Source organism: Limanda limanda, chromosome 2, assembly GCF_963576545.1.
Source record: "Limanda limanda chromosome 2, fLimLim1.1, whole genome shotgun sequence".
Lineage (NCBI taxonomy): Eukaryota > Metazoa > Chordata > Actinopteri > Pleuronectiformes > Pleuronectidae > Limanda > Limanda limanda.
In genome coordinates, this window is record NC_083637.1 from 9,173,843 (window position 1) to 9,193,320 (window position 19,478).

The window sequence follows — 19,478 nt, forward strand, 5'->3', positions numbered from 1 at the left end:
AATGCCTGTTGAAGTCGGCACAAAGGTTGGGAACAGTGACTCAGTTCAACACCACTGTCAAATGGTAAAATCCTCTGTTCAATCCATTGAGAAAAACTTAAGCGTACTTTCTTTGTGTGTTGTGGGGTCAATTTATCATTTCCTTTTTTTTTTTCACCCGGACACAGGCTACATGTTCCCACCGGTTTCTGATCATTGAGCTGAATTATCAACCACAGAGGACAGGAAACGATCAAGGGCCCCAAGACTCTGACCAGGCCAAAAAGCCCCTGGTTCATTTCCTATCATTTGGTCGACATAATTTGATTTGAAGGAAAAGGAAATTGACAGCAGCCAATCAACTCCTAAAGGGTTTTCGTTTTTGGCTCAGTGTCCATTAATCATCAAACAGAAAAACTAGGACAAGCTGGTAATGTTCCATGACTAGTAGTAAGGCTACAGTCAGGACCTATAATTTAAATTAATCATCAGTGCTGCTCAGTTATCAAGTAGTGTGGAAATAGTGGAAAAACACGGAATTATTCCCTGAAGCTCAACTGAACATATTCAAATGATTTGAGTTGTTTGACCAACAGTTCGAAAAACCCATTGAGGTGGAGTTAGTCACAGAAAAAAAATATTCACATGAGAAGGTGTATGTTTGCTTAAAAAAATAATGATTCATAAATAGCAATTAAGTGTCAATATTCTATTGATTTACTTATTTAGTCATATTTGGTTTCTGGGGGAAAATATTAAACTGACATGTGTGTGTGGTCAATGGGGGACCAACAAAATCCTTGCCCCTGGGGCTCTCTAGGAGGTAAATACGGCCATGGTGCTAAGCTAACTAGCAACTTACTCTATGTTCTTTTCATGCAGATATTGAATTTGAAATCCGAATATTTTCCCCCAAAGGTCAAACTAGGTCTGTGTGGTTTTAAGTTTCTGTGTATCTGCTGCGTGTAGGAAATGAGGTTTGACACAAGACACATGATCCTGCCATACTACTGTATTCCATCTTTCAAAAAAGAAAGACACGATTTAATATTACTTAACAATATGTTAAAAGTAGCCAGTTTGGCTTCAGTGTTAATACAATATACACTCTATAACAGATTGATAGTGTGAGTATTGTTCTTTTTCAATTTCATTCTGAAAGTATTCTGATACAAGCTGGCTACAGGTCAAAAATCAAGAAAACAAAAACTGTAACTTGTACACTTTTACTCAACAGTTTGTTAAACAGAACTTAAAAACCAAAAAAGAACATTGTCAAGTATTACGCCTTCCTCCTCTGTGTGAAATAGGGTGTAGGTGGTGGTGGTGGAGGGGATGAGGGAGTGGAGACCAGCTGACCAAGCCCATTCCCTTGTCAATCATGTGGATGAGATGCCGTGCTCGGAACGGGGGAAGCGATGGGGAAGTAAGCCACAATATCTCAAATACAGCTTTTAATTCTTTACATTTCTCTTTTTTTTCTCCGTAGTTTCCATTGTCTCTTTTTTTTTTGGAAGGAAACCATCCAGACATATTAAGCATCTTTTGACTACAGTGAGGCCAGTATAAGAAAATAATTTCAGACCATGGCTTTTTCAGTCAAGAGAAATGCCCAACTCAGGCTAAAAGCACACAAGCACGCAAGGAAAATTAACCGGATGTAAAGTAGCATTTTTGTGATTCTTTTTGTGTCGTTTTCATTTTTAGGTTGTAGTTCTGCGGGTGGATCCGTCCGGATGGGCCTGTGTTGGAACCACACAGTGACAAGAACAAAGCAAGGCAGCGTGGGTGTGATTTTGGGGCACAGCAGGAGAGAAGTTCTGGGAGGACAACAGCTGTGGTGGAGGTAAAGGGATGGGTAGGGGGCGTGAGGGTTCGGGTTAAGGTACTGATTCTGTCCCCACTGACACCCTCAATGTGCAGCATACGCGGCTTTCTTCAAACTAAAGTTTGACCAGTTGATGGAAACTCGCTGACGGGTCTGTCGAGCAGAATCCAAGCAAAACCTGAGGAGAAAGAAAAGAGTTTGATTTTAGGAGCTGGCAACTGGCAACTTCACTTTTAAATATTAAGTTACTCTGTCAATTTCATGTAAACTGACACAGTTCATTTTTCACAAAGGGCATTTTGTGTATTCTTCTAATAAGTGATATAATGAATCAATTTATTTCCCAATAAGATTTATATTTAGGGAAGGAAAGCAGATTTGAATCTTGTGATGGCAGACGTCAGTAGAGGAGTTTAAAACAAAGGAAACTCTTCTGATGCTTATCCATTTTTTGTGTAACATAAAAACTTAACAGGGACTTGTTACAACAGCGCTACCAGTGGTCAGACACTCCACAAGGTAACGCTAAGATAGACGTCAACAGAAAAGATTTCACGCACATCCTGTGAGTATTAGGAAAAGTTGTCGACTTTAATACACGCACCTTTTGAAATATTCCACTTCCCTCTCTGTTTCGTCCATTTCAGTGCTATCCAGGTCAATGTCTTTGGGCAAGAATACGTCATCTGAAAGCAAATAAAACACACTCATGATAACAGATCATATGTCGTAAGTCTATAATGAAAACAATCTCTGAAAGGAACTATTAAAGAATAATCAAATATATTCTAGTGGACATTGAATTGTATTTTTGCTTCAGATGTTCAAAATCACTATTAGATTTTATTTGTGGTCTCACAACAAGCATGTTGTCAGTGGAAAGGCTGCAATATAGCCACACTGTGAGAACACAATCCAACACCACTATGTGACAAAGAAATTCTACTGAAGGTGACTTCTCATGCTTCCTGCGAAAAGCTGTGACAATAAACGGGCAATGCAATCTGCACTTTGCACCCATTTTCTGATGATGCTGTCAGAGTGAGGACATAGGAAACGTGATGCAGACAAAGTCAGGCTGTTCCTGGTCAAAGTTCTCTTCAGGCCAGTTCCACTTTCCCTCAGTTATCATGTCACGTACGATGTTTATGGTGTTCCAGCAGGAAAGTGAGATAAACAAAGCACAGTCGGGTAGGCATTGCTTTCCTAACCCTAACACTTAAAAGTGAATGTGCCTGATCATAACGGCAACAATCAATCAGTGTCACGCTCAGCCTACACAACATAGCTAGCTTTCATGCTAACCTCACATGCTAGTTGTCCATGCCAGGTTCTCTGACTGCCTCTGTCAACTCTCTCTCCCATTTTGATGTTTGAGGTCAGGCAGGACCTATGTTTGGATTTGATTGGCTAGTGCCTGCGCCTGAACGTTTTCTTAAACACGAATTGATTGGCTGATGTCTGCACTTCTACCACACACAGTGCAAACACAATGAGGCGTCAGAACCACAATGCAGTTGGGCAACACATGACGTCACTCCATTCAAAGTGATTGAGCCACGCTTCCACTGAAGCCTTCAATGTGTAGGCTTCATTATTTTCATCCCTTTTTGGATGTGGACTATTTGAGTTTTGACATATTTCCAATTTTTCTGGGACATATCCTGAAGTGGACTCTTTTTGTTGGAGTTTGTGTATTGTTTTTCGAATGGATCTATTTTATGTTTACGTCTCTTCATAGAAAATAAACAAGAGACTCATGATTCAATACTTGTACATGTCCTGTGTGTTTACAATATGTATCGTTAAAAGTCATATCATTGGTTTTGGATTATTTATATTTTGATAAGTTTCCTTTTGGGTTATATGTGAGAATAACCTTTGTGTGGCTTAGTTAATTACTGTAAATCAATTATTGTCAGGGCTCTCCCTGGCTGGCACCCCAGAAAGAAAAAATAAACTACACAACTAGTAAACTTAAGCCGTCACATAAATAATGTGAGTTTTCCTGTAAGACAAAACTACTGTTTGCTATTTTAAGGTTGACACTCGCCTGAATCTTCAAAATCTAAATCTAACTGGGAACACTGGGAACACCAACCTATTGAGCTGCTGGTCTTGTCCCCCTTCTTCTTCTTGTTCTTCTTGGCCTTGGCTTTGGTCTGCGGAGACTCTGCACAGGGAGGCTTGCCGTTCTGCTGCATGGGCTCCGGCTGGGGGGCTGGAGGGGGGGACGGGGAGGGGTGGGACACAGGTGGACTTCTCCTGTCTTCCTTTGTGTGAGTCAGGGGGTGTGGGGGGTGATGTGGCTGCTGCCTTTTTCCACACGCACTTCTGGCGTGACTCCTGTCCTCCCTCCGTGGTTCAGTGGGAGGGAGCGGAGCCAGGGCCTCAGCGGGTCTGATCTGTGTTGCTTTGGTGTCTGTGGTAGTGGGGGGGGCGCTGCAGTTCATTAGCTTTGCTGTGACAACCGTGCACTTGGCCAACTCCGCTGCTTTCTTTACTGCGGCCTCGCAGGCGGCCACCTTAGCAGACTGTTTGGCCTTGACCCTGCAGTTGACCTCGAGGTGAGAGGTTGAAGTGCCGTTGAGCAGGGCAGCTGGAGTGTTGGCCTCAGCGGAGAACGCCTTGTCGCTGGTGCGTTTGGGGCTGTGCTGTGTGTGGGACTGGGTTACAGGTTCAAATCTGGGCTCCCTCTGGTGCGGGAGGCGGATGAGGGTTTGAAGCAGCTGCGACTTTCCGTTGTGAAGATTATCTAGGACGTTCTGAGCTGTCTGTTTGAGGGGCTGTGGGTTGTTTTGAGGGGGTGCAGTGTTTTCCTTTGCTTTCTCTTTCTTTTTCTTCTTGGCAGCACGATGTTGCTGCAGCTCCTGCAGCCGGAGCAGCTCCTTCTGAAGGGCCGCCTCTTCCTCTTCCTGCCGCTGTCGCCGTTGCTGCTCCTCCAACAGAAGCTGCTCCTCCCTTTCACGAGCCTCTATTTCCAGACGAGCTTTCTCCTCCATCTGAAGCACAGAGACACACTTTAACACCAAAATTCTTAGGTTTGACAAAAAGACAGGTGCATGATAACCAGCAGTTTATGATCTTAATTTTGATTTTTTTCGAATTAATTGGGACATTCACCTTCTTTAGTTTATGCCTGGCCCGTTTTGCTGCCTTAGAACTGGACGCAGGTTTATTGTCGGCACTGTTGATGAACTGTAACAGGTCCTCAACCCGCCTGTGGTCCTCCACCCCTCCATCTCGTTCTATCACTGGCGGCTGCTCCTCTCGCTTCGGCTGCTCCTCCTTACGCTTTGTCAGGCGCAAGCGCAGCTTCTCCCGCATCTCTGCATAGTTTCGACTGGTAGGAGCAGCTGGGGGCTGCGATAAAAACAGAGGGAGATGTGAGCAGTAAGAACACTTTCAATAAATAGCTTCAAGCTAATAAACCATGATTCACTAAATGTCTATTTCAAGAACGCAGAATGTAAATCTGTCTGCAAAGATTTATTACATGGTAATAAATGTATGTCTTACCCCGCCATGCCCGAAGAACTCGCAGTAGCAGCAGTCACAGTACTTTCCTTCCTTCTGGTTGGTGGACGTGGAGGTGGAGGAGCTATGCTCGGAACAACTGTCCTCGTCTTGACTCTCCTCTCCATCATACGGCTGGTGCTCGTACGCCCCGTTCCCCTCACAGCGATGGCCCTCACAGTCAGGATCACTGAAAAGAATCACATTTCAAAACGGTGCCAAAAAGATACTTTTTTCATATGAAACCACAAATTCATCGCTCCCACCTATCAGCCTTCATTACCGTCTTACCTGCAGACACTGGGCGGGGCACTGACAGGACCATCTGTTAAGGACGCTGGAGGCTCTGCAGGCGGGAGACACAAGCCCTGGTGGGCTTCTACAAAGTCTGGAGCCGGAGCAGCCATCTTTGGAAAGGGCTGTGATGCCATTGTGGGGAGATGCGTGGGTGCTGGGGGAAGGGTGGGACCCGAGAGTGGAGGGAGGGAGGTCAATCCCGTCGAGCCGGTTCTTGGGGGGACTGCAGCCGGCTGCCTGTGGTCCTCTTTACCTAGATTATGAAATACATCATCTGGAGGAGACAAAGATGCACTGAATGAGACACATTTTGTGATGTCAAACTGAAATGGCCCAATAAGTAAAGTTCATTTTCTAAGCCACACGAGTGTAGCTGCTACCACGGCCTTGACAGTTGGCATCATGCAACCCTCCCACGTTTTATCCATATTTAATCTACGAATACGGTAAAAAAAAGACTTGAAAGTTTCCATCACAGAACATTGTATGATTATCCTGCTGGAGTCTGCAAGAGACTGTTAATGAATTACATGCAACGTCACAGAGAGAGTGAAAAATCTAACTAACAACTCACTTTGCAAAAGGTTTTCCTGTACGGGCTAAACGATGGATGTCACACCTCTGATTTAGTTAATCAATAAAAGCCCAATCACCTATACAAACCTAAGCACTGGTCCTACCCTCCTATATTACCTAAAGAGTTGGGTCTTTTAGATGCTAGGTGGATGGATGGGTTATTACTTGACTGGACAGTGGTGGCAGTGCAGGACACAGAGGACATGGAGGCGGAGGTGGCCATCACTACTCGGTTGGTCTCCATGAAGGCATCCTGGAAATTGTAGAGACACTTCTTCTTGGCGCCGCTCTTCTTCTGCTCTTTGGCTTCTGAAGAGGAGCAGGATGACGACGACGATGATGACGATGACGACAAAGATGAGGACGAGGAAGGAGGTAGAGGGATGGGTAGTGAGGGGTGCTCCCCCTGGGAGCCAATGGATGACGTTGGAGGGAGGGGGACGTCGGCGAGGGGGGGTCCAAGCATGTCACCTGTTGATTAATAACAAATGTGAGGCATGTTGTGAAACTGTGATTGTCCCAGTCAGACACAATTAGAGCAACAGGAAATTGTCCAGAATATTCAGGCAGGAGGTTGGATGTGACGTATAAACTTTCTTTGGCATCTTCTTAATGTTTGACACCTCCATTTCATCCTGAGATATTTGGATGCTTAGTTTTTTTTCCCCCAGTTCTGCATTTATCACCAAAGTCATCAACTGGATCACTGGCTCGCTGAACTTTCCTGACATGTTCATGCTGCAATCTCAAATGGTCTCACTCACATTTCACAAGGGGATTGGCAGGAAAATTCTCAGAAAATATCCGGAGCAAGTGACTCATACACTAGTGTTCTTCCTTTCTGGAAGTGATCCAGGAAATGTCCATAGTGCACGTCTGAAAGCGGCGTAAGTGAATTCGAGTGGCTCACCTGGCAGCGACTCGGGCAACAGCACGGATGGATTCCAGCTTTTCATCACAGCAGCATCCCACAGGTTCTCAAACTTAAGCGAGAGGCACTGCAGCGAGCTGTTCCAGTCACCCGTTCCACCCGCACCGCCAAAACAGTTCTGGTAGACGTGCTCTGGTAGTGATGGGCTGAAGGCTGGCTGCTTGGCCGCTGAGTGGCTTGATGTAGGGTTTGGGGGTAGAGGCTTTAGAAAGAAAAGACAGTAGTTATAAAAACAAAGCTTGGGTTTATAAGATGAACAGAGTTGAGCTGATGCACAATTCACTTTTAGATCATTTTTAACTTATCTTAGACTTGGCTTAGCCTGACCCCTTGTGGCAAACATTAAAAATTACTCTGACACAAAGTGAAACTAGATGCAGCTAAGCGTAGTATTGTTCCTGGAACTGTAACAAAATCTTCCAGTGATGAGGAAATGAATACATTTTCCCTTTGTGTGACTTTTAAGTATCAGTCTACAAACTAAAAAAAAAAGAAAAAGTAAAAGCGCAATCAAATAATTTCCGATGAGACTCATGGATGAATGGGCTGAAGAGCGATCCTCACCTTGTTGTGTGTGAGAGGAGGACTGGGTGGGTAGAGTGTGGGGTGCAGGAGGGGCCGGGAGAAATTGTGAAGGGGCAGGTGGCCGTGGATGTGGGGGTAGAGGTGGAGGGCAGGGTGCGCAGGGGGACTCTTGGTGTCTGTGAAGAACTGGTGTCCGACCGCAGGGGGAGGAGCAGCGTGGAGCCGACTAGGGGGCAGACATGTGGTAAGGCCCAAGGCGGAGGAGTTGGGATCCTGATTGCATACGTGGCACTCGCAGGCATGCTGGACCTGTTCTACCTAAGAGCGGTCACACAGATTCACAACAGGTAGTGTGGTTTTACTATGGAGCGTGGGTATGCCGTTACATGATAAATTAAAAGACATTTTCCACTTCTAGGCTGTTCAGTAGACACCAATTTACAGATGAGGATTTGATTTTGTTGTCTTTTTAATCTTACAACACATTTTCCATTTATCAGAATAGGCTAAAAGTCCCTCAAGTCAAATTGTCTAAAATTTGCTAACTAAGACAAATATGATTCTATGGAAACATTTGATGACGGCTTTCTCTACTCAACAGTAGAATCAGACAACATGAGCCTTTCACAGACATGTCAGCGTTGGCGTTTACGTCTGTGAATTTGCAATGATATGAAAATGTATGGTTATATCAAGCCTATCGGAAAGTTTTAACTCTCAAAAACACATCCTACGTAAATACAAAAGCTACATTCACTACATTCTTGTGAAATGATGACAAAGAAAGTGTGTGAATACCTGTTGGTGGTTGTAAGCAGGTGGAGGACTGATGGTCTTTCCTGAGGAAAGCTCTTCCTGCTGCCCTGGGGGTTCCCCCCCAACATCACCATCAGCTTCCTCCTCATCGCCCTCTGATGAACTACTACTGCTGGTAATGTGAGGAGACTGGGAGGAAAACGTGCAAAAAAACAAACAGAGGAATGAATTAGGAAATAGTTTGTGAATAGTACACAAAAAATTCCTGAACTACCAGTAACTCACACATTCATCATCCAGGAAGGGAAGCAGGGAATATTTGATTTTATTTAAAGTCACATACTAGAATACAGAACTCACCCCTGGCTTAAGTGCCAAGTTTCCCCCCTCTCTGTTGATGTCACCGTGGAGGCCGTTCACAGCAGCGGTCACAACACTGCTTCCTTCATAACCAGTCATCGGGTAGATGTCCCCAAATTTACTGGACAACGGAGGCACTTCGTCATCATCACTGATACTAAAACGGAGAGAAATGAGTCGTGAGGTTCGGGGAAGTGAAAGAAGCTAAATCGTTGTTTATCAGAAAAGCTACGTCATTATGAGATTACTTAACCGTGTGCCAAAAAACCTTTATGATTGGGACTGTGACTCACAAAGTGTTGGCATCCCCTTCAGGCAGAATGAGCCGTGGATGTTGCTGGATGGTGATGGGAGAACTGGAGTTGGAGCCTGATGCTGAGCTGCCGGAGGAGAGGCTGGGGGGGTGAACCTCTGCCATGTAATCTTGGGGCGGTTCCCCTGGCAGGGGCAGCTTGATGTGGAGGTCCTCAGCAATGGGAGAGTCCATGATGCCACATGTCAGGATGTGCGAGAGACTACAGTCATCACACGTGCACCTGTTGGTCGGGGAGGACGATGGTGATTCATTATCTCCATCAAGACGGTTATGCTGTCATTGCCGTTATTTGTCTGTTTCTCAGCAAGAATACTCAAAAACTGAAGGGGTGGGGCACGACCCAAAGAACAACACACAAAATCTGGTTGTGGATTCAGATTAACGGCAGTTCCACAATTTTTCACCCCACTTTCATTAACATGGCGAGAGATGGTGTAAGCCTTAACAGAGGTGTGCTCTATGCTTGTAAGTATTTTGCCAATACAATAAATTGAGAAATGCATTAACCCAGTCCCAAACTTGTCAAAGGTTTGTTAATTTTAATATAAATTTAAAATGCTATCACATATTGTACACTCTGATTTCACTCATTCGGGGAAACAGAAACATATAGTTTGAGAACAGGGTCAATTCCCTGTCAACTCACAGGTGAGGGATGAAAGATTTAAGGAAGTGAAAATTCGACACAAACTGAACATAATTTACTTCCTCTCCCTTGTTAGTAAAGGCAGCATCGGTTTCTTTCTTTACTTTCATTATGTTTGTCATTCCAGAAGAAAACTCATACGCATCACTAAAAGTCTGAGGCAGGAGTGATAGAGGAAACACAAGAAGAAGATCCTGTGTGCAAAAATATCTCAAAGGTTTTGTTACGAGTCCAGTTTAGACCTTGAGTAATTCTAGGGATAGCTGATTTCATTCAACCACAGTCTGCAAGGAGCACCTGCCTCTGTGAACCACTGACTTCATACTTGCAGAATGTTGCCTGTAGTTGAGTCAGAAATTGACTTCACTGGATGCAAGTTGATCCCGGGGCAGATAATGACACGACAGCTAATCCTGGAAACTCACCTCCTTCGATAATTGCAGTTTGGACAGTCTGGAATACTCAGACGAGACGAGAGCATCCTCATAGTGTCTGTGAAGTTGTTGTCTGCGCTGGGGGACTTCTTACTGTTGGGCAACTATTAAGAGAACAAAATCAATATCTGCTATGATGCAAAGAAATGTATAAATAAATAATCAATGATGGCTTCTTCTTATTATTGTTCACCTGTTCTTCTATAAATCTCCTCTGCTTAAAGAACTCCCAGTCTTCCTTCAGCATTCGCTGCTTCGTCTTCAAAGTCTGAAAATGGGTTGATAATAAAAACAAACATTTACTTTGACACATCAGAAATAGAAAGTAAAGCTAATACTGTTTAGATTTAAGTTTAAAATCTTACATTTTTGCTGATCAAGGACTTGTGTGGCTCTGTTCTTTGGTTGGTGAGACTCTGCCCCTCCACCTTAAAAAGCAGCTGCAGAAGGGTCACAACCTCACACCTTTAATCGCTGCATCTTTATCAAGAACCTGACGTTACTGTCAGTTTCAAATCCATTTATTACCAACTTGAATGTGTGTACCTGTTCATCTACATAGTCATCAATCCTCTTCTCACACTCCTGCCAATCAGCAGCCACAGAGGCCATTTGCTGCTGTAGCTGCTGGTAGCTGTCTAACAAGGTCCTGTACATGTCTTCATTGTATGAATCGTGGGAGGCTGTGCCGTGTCTAGAAAAAAAGGGGGGAAATTTGACCAAATAGCAAATAGAAGAAAGACACTGTTTTAACTACATTCAATGTGTTTAAGTCTAATTTGGCTCCAACGTAGCAAAGAAGTTCTAATGATGAATTGCTAAGTCACAGTAATTTTCCGTTAACAAAAACTCTGTCTTACTTCAGCTGTGCAACCAGTGCAGGTAAACTGCTGTGCAAGATCGGTTCAGAGAACACCAGATTCTCAAAAAGGTGCTTGTTGTGCAGCTCCCACGTCACCTGGAATTTCTGGAGGTGCTCGTTCTCCTGAGGGAAAAAAGGATTAGTTCACAGTTTAAACATTAACAGTTACAAAGATTGATCTCAAACATAGTCATGTGAGCTCTTTGGCGCCACCTGCAGGACAACAAACACAAGATCTCTGGCTGCACCAAAGGACAGACTGACCAGGGTGAGCAGGAAGCTGCTGATGGTGCGCGCAGCTTGACAGAGGGCACTGTACTCCTCCAGCAGCAGGGAGAGGAACTGGTGGGCCTGAGGAGGACCCTGGGCTGCAGCCACAGTCCCCGATTGTCCCGCAGTCTTGGAGCCTGCAGAGAGGTGCTTCAGGAGCCGCACCTTCATTTCCAAGACGTATTCACGAGCCTGCTGCTCCAATCGTTGATACAGCTGGTAGGGGTCCTTCTCACAGAGTCTACAGGTGGAAAGAAATAAAACAGTAAGTCTTTAAATAGTTCTAGAAATCGAAACGGGCGGAGTGTAAAAATAAATTGTTTAAAAGCCACGTTTCCTCTCCTTAAACCCCCTTTGGTTGTTTTAGCTACAGTTCACACTGTTCCTTTAGTGAATCATCACATGGCCCAGCATATTGTTTTAATACAAAATAATATATGGGGCTTTTAACCTTTCAGCCAATTACAGCAAAGACGGCAGTAGTTTCAGTGTGTTGACATCACTGCTTTCAGGCCATTGTTTGGTTTCACAGCAGCTTGTTTCAAACATCCCCAAAAGGCTGTTGCAGTGCAATAGTTACCCCTAGTGGATAACTACATTAAAACAGAGGAATGAGGCTATTTAAAGGCAGAGCAGAGCTGTGTTAGTTGTTTTACCTGTCCACCAGTTCCTTCATTCCGTCCTGGTCTCTCTCGAGGGGCTGGTCGTGGTCATCTGCTAGGGACGTTCCTGTCTGACGGTAGATGCAGCGCACCAGGTAGCGAACCTCCGACCAGTGGTTCTGCAGCTGCTGCGACTCCCGCTCCGATTCAGCAGAGATCTCCCTGAAATGCAAGACAATTCACGATTAAAGATTTTATTGCGACACAGTCTAGAATAAACTTTAGATTTAGTTCAGGGATAATCAATCAAGAACTGACCGTCTCTCATTGCAGGCTTCGCAGCTGCACACGGTGTCAGCAGGCATCGGCGCGGTGAGGTTCGGGGCCGGGAGCATGGGTAGTGTAGGCGCAGCAGTGGTCAGTCTGTCCCCTGTGGCTGCCTCCTGGCCCAGGTTTCCATTACCCACAGGCATGTGCAAAAGGAAGTCCTGACTCTGTGTGAAATATGAAAAACAGCAGTCTGAGATACAAAACAATCTTCAGTTTCCTCCAGATGCAAGTGAGCAAAGCTTTACGGAAACGTATACAAATGCCGCGACAGCGTGTTATATGATGAGCATGCACAGGGAATGACTACAGTACTACAGCCGGATCGATTGTTAGGTTGGCTAGTTCAAATTGGCCAATAGGAGCCTTTCACAGACATCAGCACACACAAGTATCCATGTTTGTTAGTACGTGTCCATATAAATTATTTATTTTACAGAATAAACAATGCAGAGAATTGTATATGTATTTCTGTTGTAATTTATATTTATGTTTATTACTTAACTGTCAAATAGACTAAATTATATTTCTTGTCATAAATGTTTGATATTGACATAAGAAGGACTGCCAGATTTATTGATATATCAATAAATCTGTATCACTAGCCCCCAGAAATGCACATTGATAAAGCTCTAGAAACTACAGAAAGCCCCAAATAAAGCATATGTGAAAGAACACACACTCTCACAAATTGCTTCATCTTTTCATCCTTGTCTTCCTTGAAATATCTGAAAATAACCATCAGGAACAAAAGCTCTTATAAATTTGTCAGAATCTTCACATAAAGCAGTTTCTAAATTTGAATTACCAGCGTTAGCTTTGACTAACTAAGCTTGATGAATCCTGAGTGAATTCTGATCAAATCACTGCTCAGGGGCCGGGTCTGAGCTATAATAATGTTCAAACTGTTTGTTGGAGCAAACTTTCTGCAGCTGCTTCATAGTAAAAGCTCTGCAGTGCTTTGTCCTCGTTTACTACAGGGCCATGATGTTGTGTGTCGGCATTGTGACCTCCCTGTTGTGAGGATGCAATGAAACAATACATTAAGGAGGAAACCAAACCCAAGCTCACCAGCCGAGCCACAAACATTGACCACTGAGGAAACTAAAGCCCCACACATACCTGACAATCCTTAATATAAAGCTTCATCTATAGGAACTGAACCAGCTCGAGGGTGTAACATATACAATGACATGAAGTCTTAAAGAACTGGAGTTATGCTACTTTTTCTGGTTTTAAGTATTTCACTAGGAATTGTGCAAACGTGCAGTAAAGCACAATTAATCCAGGAGCTTATGCCGACATGGCAAAACATTTTGAATTATGGGGTGAGCAAGGTTTAGAGGCTATACTTAAAAAACTTAAAAATGTGACTATGAAATACCTTAACTCTTATTAATTACTAGCATTAAGAACACCCTCAAAATCACAACCCAGAGGAAGAAAAGTCAGTTTGTGTTCCAGCTGGATATGTCTGCTGTGACATGAGCGATATCCTTACAGAGACACAAGCTGTGCACATAGTGTGTGCTGTAACATAGAAAAGCTCTTTATATGAGGACATATTACCCAGAGAGCCTTATGGCACAGGTCTGAGAGGGTATTTACAGTCATGTGCTTATGTGTAGAGGAAATCTCAAATAGAGGGAAACAAAGTAAGGAATGTAGAAGATCCAATGAAATCTTACTGTATGTGTTTGATGTATATAGTGTTTGATCCACTGTGTTTGCACAATTGACCTAGATACCATAATCGAGCCATAATTCAACATGAAGCCAAGTCCAAAGATTAAATGATATGATGTCCATCATTACATTCCTTTTACAGCCACAGCTGCTGCATCTGTTTGGACCTTTCTGTCGGAGTACCAGAGGTGCCAAACGAACACCAGACTGACACCATCCGCTGGCAGACTGAGAGTTAAACTCCAGATAATGTGGCACCAGCACAGAGAACCAGACAACTTATAGTCCCTTCACCACAGACACAAACATATTCCTATTTGGAAGCCAACAATCAATCAATTAAGACGCTTAAATGCTTTATACCACAGTGACTTACCCCCAATGACTGCTCCAGAGCAGTGTGCCGGTCCTCCTTCTCAACTGTGCGCCTGCAGTCGGAGCACACCCACAAAGGCAGCTGGAGGGCACTGGGCGTCTTGGGGGGCTGGGCCGTACCATTCTGGCCTGAGATTCCTGCCTCGGAAGGCACAGCACCGTCTTTGCGCTCACATCGACACAAGAGGCAGCGGTCGCCGGCCGTGTAGGGCGCCCGCTGGTTCAAGCCGAACGTGAATGGGGTCTTTGGGGGGAATAGCAGAAAAAGAAAAACACACAGTAAGATACGCGGCCACTTCAGCGTTACATATAGTTACTCTGTGATTACGGATAAAGGCATAATATAAAGAAAAACTGACTATATGAAAATGGTCCACACATTTCTTTTTTGATGCGACTTTAGGCTAAGTTGACAATGGCTGCCAGACTGATCAGAATATTCTATATATTATATATTAGGCTAAGTAACACAATTACTTGAACCCATTGCACTCTGGATACAGTGGCTCAACGACCTTGCTGCAGTCCATTCAAACACTGAAACCTTCTTTTAATGCACAACCCTCTCAGTGAGGGAAACAAAAGGTGGCACAAACACATAATAAGCTGATTTAACATCGACAGCGTGTGCCAGGTAGAAAGAGGTTTGACTTTAAACCACTTCAGTAACATGTTACAGGTACAGACTTAGGTTGTGGGATATCCGAGTGTGTCAGTTTCCTGTGGGTTTCACCCTCGCCTCCTGCAGGGGTATTTTGTGACTGAATCACTGCTGCAGCAAAAAGCCCGATCAGTAAACCACTAATCTAGAAAACGTGGGTCAATTCCCCCCCCACCCGAAATTGTCTGCCATGATGTTTTGGAACACCGCACAACTCGGGCAGGGAGAAGAGCTGAAATAGTTCATGGTTGATTTATTGAGTGTGATGGTAGAAAACATCCAATCTTAAGTTAAAAACAAGATCCTGACTGTTTCATTCATTTCTTCTTTCGATTTATAATTTTTGTCTGCCCGGTCTATTTGGAGCGAACAGAAGGTAACTGAGGTTAAAAGTCACATGATATATTTTGAACAAGTGAGGGGTGAATTCTTGGATTCACCATGTGAGCTTAGTATTAAGTCCTGTTGTGAACAAGCAATACACACAAGAACACAGCTGAAGGCTTATTGATTACTTGCATGTAAACAACAGGACAACATATTTGACCAAGTTCAGTTGTGAACACTTGGTATGAACTGTCAAACAGACTGGGGGGTTTTCTGTTTATCCATTTTTCTTATGTTCAGTTTTATATTAAGTTTATAACAGTCAGTTGAAATTTGACTGAATGCGAAGAGAAAACTGCCTCAGAGTGATCATCACTGTATTAACAGTGTTACACACGTCTGTAGTGTTGTAATTGATCATGCAGGGCGGGCCGTCACTATACTTCTACATCATGGAACTGGTGCCCATCATCTTCCAAATATGTAGTCCAAACACAAATGTTGGAGCATCTTGTCATCCTGCTGCTGCTGAACACACAACTTTTCATTGGGCAAAGTCTCCTCAGTACTGAATCTGCTTAATATTTGCGACAACTGTCATTTCAGATAACGACTGTTTTAAATTCTGTGATAAAAAGCAATGAAATACATTTTAAGGAAATTACGAAGTCTTGTAGCGTGCTTGTTCTTCCAAAGTGTCTGTGTATAGACTTTTGGCATCCGTACGTTAATTACATTCGGGCACAGCTTCGGAAGACAAACTTTTCAGTGGCCTTGTGTGAACTTTTAAAACAGCTAGTATAAATTTTACCTGAAGGACTCCGGAGAAGTCAGCGTTCACTGGTCCTTCTGTAAACTGCGGTGTTACACTGTTGTTCATGTTGACCTGAGAGAGGAAAACAACTCAATGTTTACATCGAGGTAACAACTTTCCCTTCATGTGCTTGATTGATTAAAGTTATGAAAAGTTATATTAGGACATTCTATGAGGGTCAATCATCCCTTGAGATTAATGATTTTGTTGGAAATCTACTGCTGATATGACATGAGCGTGGGCTTATTATGGAATCATGTTGCAAACTTCTTACTCTGTGAAGTGGAGTCATATGTGTTTTGAGCTTCATTGTTGTTTGGGAGTGTCGTGCACATGCAAAGAAGAGGATTGATATGCAAGAGTCGGGCCGGTAATTTCCTACAGTACACAACAGGTAGACTCATATGCAAGCATTAAGTAATTATGACTCACTATTGTTCATATGACAGCAACTTCACCCAAATTACAACAGAACACTTTCTCACTGGCCCCTGGTGGTTTGCACTGTGTCCAAGGTCTCCAGGTTTGTTTGTTTGTTTGCTTTTCTGATCATTTGCACACACAAGTTTAAAATCCCAAACTTTAAATTAAATTTAGCAGTTGATGATCAGCTGTATACTGTCGATACAGTTTAAAGTTTGGAATGATCTCTGTGACGACAAGCTATCCGTCATTTGAACACTGTACAGCATTTCACTGAGTATAGTGTTTCCTTATCCAACAAATTTTCATGATCAAGACATTCTATATATATGGATATTTATAATGAGGCTGGCTATTTCTACATATACATACACGTGTGTTTTTTAAGGTCAATAAGCACAGTAATTTGACACAGACACATAGGGAACTCGTATTTCACCTCCATGCCTCACAACTATACAACCTTAGGGTGTATTTGTGATTTTGTTTTGGATGAACTCAAAATCAAAACAAATGCCTTCTGAATTGACATGCGTTAATTCCATAGTGTCAATGCAAGCTTGTGTATTGGTGTTAACTTATTCGGTGTATACTGGTGGTGTTATGGTTCTGAAACTGGATTAATATCATGATATTTGTTGACAATCTTGTATTACGATTTAACGGAACTACAAAATGCAGGTGCCACCTGTGTGCTTTCATTAATAATGTCACATTACTCGTTTTATTAAACTGTCTAATGAATGTTATTCGCTAAAGTATGATAATACTATTCCTAATGTTGAGGCCGCTTTTCTAAATATTACACCTCATCTGTGTCACATGTCACTGGTACGATCAAGACCGAATGGTATCGCCTGTGGTGGAAGGTAAACTGGTTTCATTAAGCTGGAGATGGTTAAAACCCTCGGGAACGTTCAGGTCAACGATGTGAGAACTAAACAGAAAAACAACACGTCAGAACCGAACCGTTGATAGAAAAAAAACCGATGTCTGAGCTGAACCGTTGATCTGAAGAACCGTTTCACTCCTGTACACAGAACAGCTCAGATAACTTTGCTATCCTCTGTTTACGGATGGGTTGACTTTATCTACGGGTCAACATGACTAAGTTATTACCCACAAAATAAATAAACACCACCAAAGTGGAAGGTCAGCTTGTGACAACACACTGAGGCCCAATGGGAGCTGCAGTTTGTTGGTACTCCTGAGCGTTAGCATTAGGTTAGCATTGGTGTTTATCTGTGAAATAGCAGCTTGTGGACCAGCTGTGTTGAAGCGAATGGTCCCGGAGAATAATCGTGGCTGGGCCGATGTAATATCCACCTTCCTGGACGATATCGGCTCTGGATAATGTTTCTCGGTGTTAAAACTTCGCAATCGATTGGGGCTGCGATGTCTGTGGTCGAGCTAACGCTGGGGCAGCCAGGGCCAGGGCGACGTTAGCTTGTGTTTCCGGCAGTTGGTTATAACATGGTAGAGCTGCTCTAACTACACAGCTAGCGTTAGCGGTGGCTAGTTAGCTGGGGTGCTCCACAACGCGTAGCCAGCGGCATTAGCGATAATTAAGCCAGTTAATGTCTCCCTACGCTGCCCAGGCTGGTGAGCTAGCTGCCTCCTTCGCATCGGTATCGGGCCTGGATCAGATTTGTGTCGTTGATAGCGCTGCTCGCTGCTCGCCCCCGGTCTGTCAAGCGCCGGTTCCCCGCAGTGTGGCTCCCTTACCTCTCCGTTAATGCCCGTGATGGAGCCCAGAGTCCCGCTGCCGGTGCTCCCGGGCGTCAGGAAGCTGGAGGCAGGTGCTGCTGCTCCCGCACAGCCCAGGGCCGAGGCGACCCCGGCCTTGCCACCGCTGGTGTTGCAGACAGCACTGCAGCTACTGCCACCGCCCCGCTTGTTCTTCCTGCGCTTAGCCCCTCGTTTAGCATCGGTTGGACTCATTTTCTTCCGGGACAGAGGCGAGACAACTTGCCGTCCGGGCTTGGCAGGGTCTCGGGCGGGAGGCCAGGCGCAGTGGCTTCGGGTACAACTCCGGGGTAGCGATTTAGAGACTCCCCAAAACCGACAGACGCTCAGGAACCAAAGTGTAAAGCCGACTTCATAGATTCCAATATGGCCGCCGGCTGGGCTGCCTCAGCCAGGCTTCAGCTTACGTTGCGACGTAACTCTGCGTCATCCCACCCGGGGGCTTCTGGGAAATGGAGTTTTTGGCACTCAATAAAAACAACAATATTGAACTTTATTTATATACAACTTTTTAAACAGAGAGTTTACAAAGGGATTTGACAGCAAAAGCAGACAAGAGCATGTTAGAGAAATAACAGCCAAAGTTTATGAATATGGGTTTTGAGAAGTGATTTAAAATACGTCACTGAGCCTTGTCTCCTTAGGGAGGCTGCACGATTGATAGATTCTTGTTATTGACATTGCACAGAGTTCATGGAGACTATTTTTCACAGCTGAGAGCAAAAGATAGAAGCAATTCATGTGAATGTATAAATATTCATTTCAAAATTCCTATGAATATTCTTGAACAAAACCCCAGACATCCCTTTTTGATAAATTAAAGCATGTATGGGTGTTGATGGTATTGATATGTTAGTAGCACTTAAGGAGAAAGTTGTTGTGAGCTGACCTCACTCTTTTATTGCTCATCATTTTTCAAGTTCTCTCGGGGGTATCTTTCAAACATGGACTTCTGAAAATGTCCCAAAATAATATATAATGTCATTACTTTTCGAATATTTTTGAGAATAAAAAGGGGAAATATTATTTAATACATACTATCTCTCTGTCTGTCTGTCTGTCTGTCTGTCTGTCTGTCTGTCTGTCTGTCTGTCTGTCTGTCTGTCTGTCTGTCTGTCTGTCTGTCTGTCTGTCTGTCTGTCTGTCTGTCTGTCTGTCTGTCTGTCTGTCTGTCTGTCTGTCTGTCTGTCTGTCTGTCTGTCTGTCTGTCTGTCTGTCTGT

At 43.8% G+C, this 19,478-nt stretch overlaps 1 protein-coding gene across 1 annotated transcript; it reads right to left on the reverse strand.

The window, feature by feature from the left end:
* Window positions 1-976: 976 nt before the first annotated feature.
* On the reverse strand, window positions 977-18,607 carry fam193a (family with sequence similarity 193 member A). The gene is made up of 23 exons (XM_061092098.1): window positions 18,237-18,607; window positions 16,086-16,160; window positions 14,288-14,530; window positions 12,217-12,392; window positions 11,953-12,120; window positions 11,291-11,537; window positions 11,025-11,149; window positions 10,711-10,858; window positions 10,530-10,604; window positions 10,358-10,432; window positions 10,156-10,268; window positions 9,062-9,304; window positions 8,769-8,925; window positions 8,451-8,597; window positions 7,692-7,970; window positions 7,107-7,329; window positions 6,362-6,667; window positions 5,615-5,894; window positions 5,327-5,513; window positions 4,931-5,170; window positions 3,909-4,809; window positions 2,412-2,493; window positions 977-1,985 (listed from the first exon to the last, which is right to left on the reverse strand). Exons 1-23 carry the CDS (start codon window positions 18,450-18,452, stop codon window positions 1,892-1,894), a joined length of 4,800 nt encoding a protein of 1,599 aa, XP_060948081.1. The 5' UTR covers window positions 18,453-18,607; the 3' UTR covers window positions 977-1,891.
* Between the last annotated feature and the right edge of the window lie 871 nt (window positions 18,608-19,478).

Excerpts from the sequence above, each read along its gene's own strand:
- fam193a (XM_061092098.1), bottom strand. The coding sequence starts at position 18,452 with ATGAGTCCAACCGATGCTAAACGAGGGGCTAAGCGCAGGAAGAACAAG. Across the intron at positions 5,895-6,361 it reads TGCCACCACTGTCCAGTCAA|ATGATGTATTTCATAATCTA; the intron begins GTAATAACCCAT and ends TGTCTCCTCCAG. Across the intron at positions 1,986-2,411 it reads GAAGTGGAATATTTCAAAAG|GTTTTGCTTGGATTCTGCTC; the intron begins GTGCGTGTATTA and ends CTTTCTCCTCAG.